This window comes from Pteropus vampyrus, unplaced genomic scaffold, assembly GCF_000151845.1.
Source record: "Pteropus vampyrus isolate Shadow unplaced genomic scaffold, Pvam_2.0 Scaffold215, whole genome shotgun sequence".
NCBI lineage: Eukaryota > Metazoa > Chordata > Mammalia > Chiroptera > Pteropodidae > Pteropus > Pteropus vampyrus.
Genome location: NW_011888996.1, coordinates 2,675,186 through 2,685,784, shown reverse-complemented (window position 1 = coordinate 2,685,784; position 10,599 = coordinate 2,675,186). Strand labels below are relative to the sequence as shown.

General features: G+C 47.2%; 1 protein-coding gene across 1 annotated transcript in view; it reads right to left on the bottom strand.

Annotated features, from left to right (window-relative positions):
• The window catches only part of MATN2 (matrilin 2), a 122,222-nt gene that overhangs the window by 82,047 nt on the left and 29,576 nt on the right, over window positions 1-10,599 (bottom strand). Inside the window, exon 2 of the mRNA XM_011372923.1 lies at window positions 4,057-4,626. Coding sequence (XP_011371225.1) covers window positions 4,057-4,626 — 570 coding nt within the window. The remainder of the gene's footprint in view (window positions 1-4,056; window positions 4,627-10,599) is intronic.

The window sequence follows — 10,599 nt, the reverse complement described above, 5'->3', positions numbered from 1 at the left end:
GGTCAATCTGCCCTCCTACTTAACAACAGGGCCTTGAAGGGCTGCAATAAGGGTAGACTTTGCCCAAGTTGGTTAATGAAATGTATGTCTTAGGAACACTGTTAGGGACTTACACTGTGCCGGGCCTGGTAATAATGGTGGTGGGGGGTGTGGTGGGGTGGGGGATGCAGGGCTATTAGGGTTGGAACAGCCAGCCTCTCGGCTCCAGGTACCAGGCTAGGCTGCTAAAACAAGTACTAAGAGGTTAATTAAAAGCAGTCCTACCCAGGTTACAATGACTTCAGAAGGCTCAGGATAGACATACATTTTTCAGACTCTAAATTCTCTGTCCTCTCTCACTGGGTGGCAAAAATGGTAGACTGTACGGTGTGTATGTTTTGATCATCTTGTAGACAGGGCCTCAATTCATAGGACACCTGGTCTCCAAGATTCTCTAGTGGTCTCAGGGGTGGCTTGAGAATGTAACCTCAGGAGTCCCACTCCCTGCCCCTGCTGTGGCTGGTGGGGGAATTCACTGCCCATGGGTATAAAGCCACCACTGTGTCCAAGTTCACATCCACACAGCCAGTGAGAGCCAGAACCAGCACTCCCACTCAAGGGCAGTCTGGCTCCAGGCCTAATCCCCTCCTAACTGTATGATAGAGAATCCTGCCTCGATCACACTGGGAGGCTGCAGATCCATCTGCACTTTTCAGCTCTGCCCAAAGCACATGGGCTTCAGCCCTTCCTCCCTCTTCAGTCCTGCTCCTGGGTGTACCATGGCCTCCACTTCCCTGCCCGGCCCTTCATCAGCAGTTTTCAAACTCTAGGTCATGTGTCCTTAGCAGGTCGCAAAAATTAACAGTGAAAAAAACATTTGAAAATATCATTCCTTTCCTGGCTGACTAAAGTCACTCTCCCTACATAAGCAGTAAACTCCTACTCATCTTTCAAGTCTGTGTAAATGCATAGTGGTTAGGATGTAGGTTCTGAGCCAGAATGCCTGGGTTCACATCTCAACTCTACCACTTAGTGCTATGCGACCTTGGACGAGTTATTGAACCTCTCTGGTTCTCGATTTTTCTTTTCTATAAAATGGGAATTATGAGAGCACCTACTTCACAGATTTGTTATATTAATGAGTTAACATGTTAGTAGCTCAAAACAACACATGCACATATTAAAATCTATAAATGTTGGTGATTATTATTATTAAATCCTCTTTAAAGCTCTCCTGGAGCCCCTGGGCAGACCTAGGCATTTTTTTTATCAGAGGTCTCACAGTGCTAGGTGACTTTCCAAGGCCTCCAAAGTGTACAATTTGTGTAGCTAACAGCCCATTTCTCTGTGATGAGAGCGTTTTCCCCCAGCCTGGAACCCTCAGCCTGGCGTGTGGAGGGTGACAGCTCTGGAGCCAGAGAGACTGCAGTCTGAATCTCCAACTCTGCTACTTGAAGTTGCTCATTCTTTCTGAGCTTCGGTTTCCACGTCTGTGAAATGGGGATAATAACAGTGCCTGCCTCACAGTCTGTTACAAGTATTAAATGAAATAATGCATGGAAAGTACCTTGCCCAGCACAAAATCAGCTGTTAGTCTCAGACTGTAGCTCAATAAATGTTTAAGATGCTCATTGCTGTTGCCTGATGATGCCCAGCCTGCTGGTCCTCCATGTCTCTGACCATAATAAGCACACACGATACGGGGCATAGTGGATAGGACTCTACAGTTTATAATGCCTGCTCACACATCTGTCTTTGCAGGTAAAAACTCCCATTTTACAGATTTGTTCAGCATTGTACAGCTGGCAGGGGACTCGAGCCTGCTCCTCCTCGCCCTACAAAGGCTTCCTCTCAAATTCTAATGGGAATGTCAACCTCAAAGCTGGTCTACCTAGCATGGCTGGATGGAATGGTTTACCTTAAAAGAGGAATTTATAACTCCCGGCCTGCTTAAAACGAGTAAAATGAGCAACAGCTTTGAAAGCAGAACCCACCATCTGCTGGCTATTTGTTCTTGGGGAATTCACTTAACATGTTTACTAACCTATAGAGAGGGAGGGATAGTATTGTGTTGCCTCCCCAGGCTTTCATGAGGATCAAATGCAAAAACAGGAGGGAAAGTGCTTTATAAATGTCAGTTACTGTGGTCTTAACTGCACAGTTGATAGAGGCCCTGGGGCCTCCCCAGCCTTTGAAGACAGTTGACAAGTGTGTTCAGCAGAGCCCTGCAATGTGGCGAGAGAGGAGTTGGTCCCCTGCAGAGGGTGGGGGAGGACAGGGGTGGGATTCAGTCCTCAGGCCACACAAATGAACGAACCAATGGCATAATAATGATGTTTTCTTAGAGCTTCCAGATTACAATGAAGCGGGTGGGGGGAATTCAAACTGCCTTTTCATTTTGCTGCCTGGACATAAAGGATACAGAGAAGGTTCTTCTACAGACAAGTCCATATCTTCAGCCTCATCATATTACCTTTCCATCTGCTGATAAATTCAGAGCACTTATAAAAGAACTCCTCCATTAATATTTTCCAAGACAAATGAATAAACCCATCAAAACTGTTATGGAACCAATTTCTTTTAAAATATTTCCAGGAAGAGGGGAACATAAATTCTGCAGAAGTCATTTAAAGTCATAAACCTTAAAAACGTTTGCAGGGCATTCTACTGGGTGAAGTTTTCCAGGTGACTTAGGCCACAGCACACCACAATAACACAAGCCTGCTGTGCCAGGGAAAATGGCACTTCTGAACACTTTCCAAGTGGCACTGCAGAGAAAAAGTTCTTTTTCCTTCATGGCAATGATTTTTTTTAAGTAAATATTTTGATTTTGTAGCCATGAAATAATGGGTCTCTGACTTCTGAGGTTATTCCTCAGCAGGAGGTTTTCAAAAAAGACACATCAGGAACAGCCCTGTTCTTTCTCCCTGAGGCTGTGATGGGGGCCACGTGGGGATCTAGGTTTTGTCATATTCTAAGAATTGGTCCTCAGAGCCCCCAGAGGGACAAGTTCCTGCTACTGGGGAGTTGGAGGTAAGCCTGGTCTTTAAGCTCAACCGGGAGGGAAATACTAGTCATTTCAAAATAGATACTTTCTTCTGTTTTCCCATCAAAGCAGCATGGAAGTTGGAGGAGACAGGGACGAATGGGGGCGGAAGAGGCAGGATTACACCCTGTTTACCAAATCGAGAGGCGCGTTTCCAGTTTCTGGGGACTAGAGTGGAGCCTGGGTTGGCACCCAGGACCCTGCCCTCAGGAGGTGGAAGGGATGAGAAGGCAGCTGCGGAAGCAGGAAACTGGAGAGACAGCAAGTTGACCCACTGGAAAAAGCTGAGGCAGGAGCTCGGGTCGGAGGGAACTGGGAGGAGTCTGGCAAAGAAGGGAGAAGAAGCCTTGAGGAGAGTGGGCTTAGAAAGCAAGAGAGCGAGGAAGAACCTTAAAGTAGAAGAAAGCAGCTCAGGGCTTGGTGAGGCCTCCCTTGCAAAGAAGTGAGCGGGGGGGCTGCCATCTTAACAGGTGTGGGGCACAAGGACCACAACCTGGCCCTCCACATACACTGGGCCTCTTTGTCAGTGGAGAAAACACCCACGGCTAGCACCATGGGGCAAAAACGCTTGGTCTTCTACACCAGCCAAGAAGAAATTATGCTATTATTTTTGTCCTCCCATTCTCATCCCTATGCTAACTCAAGAATTCCAACTTAGGGAATACCGGGGCCGTTCACTGTGCTGAGAAAAACTTCACTGCTTTCTTCTTACTCATTCTGCAGTTTGGATTTAAATGTCCCTTCCCCAGGAAGTCTCCCTGAGCACCCTGGACTAGGTTGGGTCCTGCCCTGAATTCTTCCTCCATTACACTGTTACAACTGCCGGTACTTACTTACTTGTATAATTACATGCTTAATATCTGTCTCCTTGGCCAGGCGTAAGCCCCAAGAGAATGTGTGTCTGTCTCGGCCTTTGCTGAACACCCCTTGCCAGCACAGTACCTGGGACGAGGCAGCACAGAATGAACACTGAAAGATGGCTACATGCACCCTAATGATGCCCCTGGAAGAGCCACGGGGGCAGGACTTACTGCACAGCTTGTTCTGGAACACCGAGATCAGCGACTCCATCTGGCTGAAGTTGGCCACCAGGAAGACATGGTCCTCATGTGGCTCACTCCCAATGGCCTTCAGTGTGTTGAGGTCTACCTGGCCCACGCCAATGGCAAAGATCAGGATGCCTGTGTCTCGTGCCTTTGCGGCCACCTCAGCCACCGAGTCCTGTGGCCTCCCATCCGTCACGATCATTATGACCCGCAGCACATTCTCCCTCAGGGGCCGGGCCCCTTCTGCTTCTGAGAAAGCGATGTTCAGGGCATACTGGATGGCCAGCCCCGTCATGGTGCCCGTGGACAGGTGCCTCATCCTCTTGACGGCACGCTCCACCTCAGACTTCCTCTTGAAGGTCTTGAGGGAGAACTCATTCTTGACAGTGCTGCCATATTGGAGCAGCCCCACTCGGGTGATGTCGGGGCCTATGTCCAAGAACTGCAAGATGTCCACGATGAACTCCTTGACTTTGGCGTAGTCGTGGGTGTTGACGCTGCGAGAGCTGTCGATGATGAAGACCAGGTCTGCCCGCTTATTCTCACAGGAGCTCTCTGGGGAAAGAGGACAGGTCAAATGCATTAGAAGAGTGTTAAGGGCCCAGGGCAGGTTGGCTGTTGTTGGAAATCCTAGGGCTGGGGATCATCTTTCAAACCTCCAGTCTTCATCGGGTTTTTTTTGCTTCTTAGGAAAGTTCTAAGGGTATGTAAGGGTAAGATAAATGAACACTTTAGTTATTAGACAGTTGTCAATACAGTTTTTAGGTGAGCAAACCTTTTTGACACCTGGTCAGGGTCAAAATGATTTTATTATTTACTGTATGCCACGTAAGTTTGCCTGGACACTGCAGGAAATGTGGAAGAAACTTAGGCTAGGGACCGATGTCAAGGAGCTTATAATCTACGTAGGAAAACTCAAGTAGTGTAACGAATGAAAGAACAGCTAGTATGAAACTGTGGTGCGGACATGGATGTACAGAGGACAGGGGTATTAGTGGGTTGGTATCAAGGAGATAGGACATGAGCTAGCTCTATGGATGCACAGTGTTCGAATTGAGCGAAGGCGCACAGGGAGAGGGACACGTGAACGAGAGCCCAAGGTGGCATGAAGTTGGTGGATAATAGAATAAGTGATGGGGGAACTGCTAGGTATTGCAGGCAGGAATTAAGTTGGAGGGGTAGCCTGGAGCCAGTTATAAAAGGCCTTTAAATTCAGACTGAGAAATTTGTGCATGATGCCACAGTGATGGGCATAATATGATTAGCATCATATTATTTAACTTATCTCTCCTGTAGGAAAGTTATGTAAAAAGAAAAAAAAAATCAATTGAGAGTGATAGTGAAGTGCAAGGTGGGTGATCCAGACAATTGTTGCATTAATCTGGTTGACAGGGCGACTTAATATCAAGCAGGGCAGTGGTGGACATGGAGAAGGAACCCAGCCAAGAAACACTTCAATAAAAGGACACAGTTAGACTGGAAAAAGACAAATGTTAAGTTTCTCCCTTACCACCATAACTGCCATATGTATTCCCTGAGCACCCAAGCAAGAAGGCTAATAAGGGCTTTGGGTCCGTGGATGAAATTCACTGCATTCTGGGAAAAGGATGCTATTGAATAAGATGAGAGACCTCCTTCCTCAGAGAGTAGAAGCTGGGCATTCCCATTGGAATTTCTCAGATGTTCTGAACTCCAGCCTCCAGCCAGAGGGAGTCTCTCCTCCCCTTCCCAGACTTGGCAGCTAAATCCTCAGTTGATAGGGATTAGAAAAGTGATCCCAAATGCTTGCCCTAAATCCTAATCACCACAGCTGCAAGAAAGAGAGAGAAAGCCAAAAATGAAACAGTGAACCCAGTCATTAAAATGAGAAGAAAGACCCATGAGGTCATCCTGTCCAGGCCAGCTTGCCAGGCCATGACTCGCCTGAGCGCCTGCACACACACCTCGTCCATTGCAGCCTCACAAGTTTTACGATTTTAAGGAAGGACGCATCTCCCAATACCAGTATCCTGGCAGGAAACCAACCTCTGCCACACCCACATATAACACTGGGGGCTGTGTGAATTTAATATGTGGCATACAGTAAATAATAATGTTTTGAAATCTTTTTTTCCAGTGGGCTTTCATCACTATGATCTCATTTGATTTTCAGAGCAAACTCTTGAGATAAGAGCTAGGTGTAACATACCCATTGGATAGATGAGAAAATGGAGGTGCTGAAAATCTCGTAATTTAGAAAAAGAAAAATTATATAGAGACAAGACTAATACCGGTCTCACTGGATAATTGTTAGAATTTAAGAAAATGACCCGGCTCAGCCCTGAGCCCCAGGGGCTGTGTAACTCTGAGGGGCACCTGGAGGGCGTAACTTTTTCTAATTTTCATGAAGGTGCCTCTGGTCTAGCACGTGGCCCTGGGTTGGGGCAGTGGATGACAGACCCACACGTCCCAGCAAAGAAGACAAGGGCCAAGAACAAAGATGCCCCTCTCCAAGAGCCGCACCCGCTGTCTGAACTCCCTGCAGGGAGAACGTGGCCCAATGATCTCCGCCTGCTGAGGAGAACTGGAACGGGATTCGGACCCTGCAGCGGAGGAGGATGTTCACGAAGGCTCCTGGGAAGCGAGGGGAGAGGGAGACAGCGGACTCCCCGGCCCCAGAACTCTTCCTCGGAGATCTTTGGAACCTCCCGGACCAGGGTTCTTGCTGTGGGTCTTAGTCACTGCATTAACATCCACCAAGCATCACAATCAATTTACAGGGAAGCCTGGAAGTTTTGTGGAGAATTATGTACTAAACTGGATTAGTCCCTGTCAAAACAAATGGGCAGTTTTCACAATGCCTGGACATCTACAAAAATACCACGAAGGTTTGAAATGTTGTTGGACGTTCCAGGGGAGCTGTGATTGTGAGTCGAAAACGGACCCTGGCAGCCCGAGTGACCGAGTCTTCTTCAAGATGTCTCCTCAGGTCCTTTGATAGTTCACAGTCACAGTCTCGCAGCTTGTCCTGAAAGGGCCAGTTCAGCGGTTCTCAAACTTGAGGTGCCTCCCAGTTCCCTGGAGGACTTGTTAAAACCTAAGATCAGTGGGCCACACCCCCAAAGTTTCTGACCCTGTAGGTCTAGGGTGGCACCTGAAATTTTGTATTTCTAGCAAATTCCCAGGTAAAGCTGATGCTGCTGGTCCAGAGATGACACTCAGAACCACCGCTTTAGGAACTAGAGAGCTCTCTGGAGAAAAGAAATTCTGGCAAGTCAGGGTCTTACTGTCTCACTGTGAATTCTCCAAAGTGGGAAGCAAGTCTCGTTCACCTGTGCAGAGATGCGGTTGGGGAACACAGTGAGTCTTCAGTCAACGTTTGTGGAACTAAATGCAGTTTGGGTGGAGCAGGCTTCGGATGGAAGGGACTGGGTCAGGGCAGTCAGTTCAAGGAGGTGGGCGAAAACCACCAGGTCAAAAGTTCCAGAGCAGGTCTCGGCCCTGCTAATAGAGTCACAGATCCTAGCATCTAAATCTTTGTCATTTTATGGGGGAGCGTAACCACTTTTGAACTTCTGGTTCACGGACTCATATATTAATAAAAATCTTTAGAGCTAGAGGGGCCAATTAGAGTCCAAGTCACTCACTTTACAGAAGGGGAAACTGAGGCTCAGAGAAGTGACGCTATGTCCCCGAGGCCTCAGGGCTCATTAAGGTCAAGCTTGGTGCCTTTTCTACCATTTTATGGTGGGCACCTTGAAAAATTCCTACTACGGCTGGCATCACAATAGGAGCTTTGTAAATGCTTGGGGCACTCTGAAATACCTGCTGTGCAGAGCCTCACAGCTTCTCCACATGTGGACTGCTGAGAGAAGTTTCCAGAAAACAGACTCTTCTGTGTGTGTTCCTTTCACACACTGGTTCTGATAAACAGCCTCCCTGTCTCCTTAGCTTGGGAGAAGAACACACAGCGATTTTCCTTCTGGACCCTCATGACAGACTTTCAAAAGCACCTGAAAGAGGGTTTGTGGGCACGTTGTAAAATGTCATCCCTTGAACCATAATGCGATGGTCTGGACCTTGTCAACAGCCCTTCCAGCACTGTGAGCTTGACCCCAAAGCCCGCACGTTGGGCAGATGAGTGTCTCCTGTCCTCACAGAGAAGGTGGACCTGAGCCAGAATGATTTTAAGCAACATTCCCACCCCAGCAGGGTTCAGCCTGGGAACTACTTCCTCCTCTCAGGGTTGCAGATTTGTCACGCTAATCAGCCTCCCTCCCTCCAGCTAAATTCAATCATGGCCGTGTAACTGTATGCGTAACTGTACTTGGTGCCATCTGCCTGGGACGGTCTGGGCATGTTTGGAGAAGGAAGTGATGTGAATCTCTATGAGAAGATTGGAAGGGACTCCGAGATGCTCATCAAAACAGCAGTAGAGTCCTACGATCTTGGTGTAAGTCTAGCCTCTGCCACTTTCTGTCCACGTGGTCTTGAGCCTCTCTTTAACGTCTTTGACCCTCAGTCTCTTCTTCTGTGAAATGGGATAATAACACTTCACAAGGCAGTTGTAAGACTCAAAAAGAGAATGTAATAATTTGTACCTGCTGCTTATTGAGCACTTAATAAGTGTCAGGGCTTGTTTCCTGAGTAAGTTCCATGTATTGGCTTATTTATTCTTCACACCTGTCTTCGGGAGTGGGTACTGCTACTGTTCCCCTGTTACAGTGAGTCTAGAAAGGTTAAATAACTAGCTCAGGCTTTCAAACTTAGGCAGTAGAGGAGCCAGGATCTGAACCCACCGTGTCTGGCTCTGAAGCTCATGCTCTTTACCGCCAAGCAATGCTCAGAAAGAATTTCGTTCTTTCAGACCTCAGGATGCACCAGGACTGCATCAGCTCTCTGGGGTCAGTTCTTTCCGTCCCTGGAATCACAAGGCCCAAACTTGCCTGTCTCCTGCCAAGTGCTTCTCCTCTGCTAAATGCCTATTTGGACTTTTTTTTTAATCTAATAAATGATGAAAACAGATGCTTGCCTCCTCGAATAGCAGCCGCCCAGTAAATCAGGCTGCTAGTCATTCCCATTCTCATTCCCTTGACAAGTGCTTATTGAGAGATCAGTAAGAGCGAGGCCTATGGGATACTGAGGATGCGACAGGTGTGACGGAGAGCTGAGGCCACGGATCTTTGGGGGACTGTGGGGAACAGGATGGTTATGGCCTAGACAATTGGCGAATGCCCAGCGTGGGGTGGGAGAGGGAAATGGATTTCAGAAAATGTGATATTTCATACCAATTCCCAGCAAACTTCTCATAAGCAGATGGCTTGTGGGCACTTAAAAAAAAAGAACTGTAGAAAATTTAATGATACAGTGAAAAAATGGAACAATCTCTAGGACAGTGTAAGAGTAAGCAGACCAGGGAACTAGGGCATGATTTCCAGGCGGCATCAATGGCTGACCCGAGGGTGGTGATTATGAAACTGGAGTGAGACCAATAACATGGCTGTGTGTTTTGCTCCAGCTACACTTGGCTGCACAGGTATAGGGAGAAGCAGACAAAATTTGGTTTAACCAGGTTGTCATGTAGCCAAGTGAGAGTGACGCATCAGGAGAGTGGCAAAGGTAGACAACAGGGTGACGCTAATGATTTCTTATGGAATTAAACTGGAGGAGCAGCGGGCACAGGAAGCGACGGGGGGAAGGACAGAGAAGGAGCAGGATCCATGGATTTGAAAAGTCCAGGTTAGAGGTTTAAATCGAGATTACGAAGGTCCTGCAGTTACTATAATCGCAGAGTCAAGGGTATGATGAGAGGGCCAAATGGCTGAGATATGGTGCAGGACAAGAATATTGGAGGAAAGGAAGTCAAAGCTACTGAGGGATCATTCATATGCACATTGAAATCACCAACAACATGATGCGAGTCACGTTGGAGAAAGTGGCAGTGAGCCAAGGGCTGAAATCGGTCTTGTGATAGGAATAATCACAGGGTTTCTTAAATTCCCTAAGACCAGAAATTCTGTGAAACATGATAATAACGTCATAAAGGGTCAAAGAAAAAACTAGCTCACCAAAAGTTTCAAAGGGACACTGGGGAGAAAAAATTAAGCTGTTTTATGATGGGAGGGGGGCGGCGGGGGGGAGAGGGACAAAGGTCATTATGAGCCAGCAGGAGTTTAAGGAGGGGAAAAACAAACACAATTTATTTTTTTTTAAATCCTAGATGGGATAGGTCAAGAGAATCAGTTTGGATCTCAAGAAGTCAAATGATTGACTCTAGTGAGAAAAAAAAAACACTGATTCCACATACATAGACAGGTAGAGTATCTAATTCAATAAATATTTGGTGAGTACTTATTGTGTGCCAGTCTCTGGGAATACAATGAAGGAAAGACTCCCAATTGTGAAAGACAGGCATACAGATAAATAAGACAATACAGATAATAGGACACAATACAACAGGTAGACTGAAGAGGGAGAGTGCTCAGGAAGGGGGTGGGAGGATGGCTATCTCTTGATATGGGAACCCAGGCTCTTAGGGCAGCCTCAGCA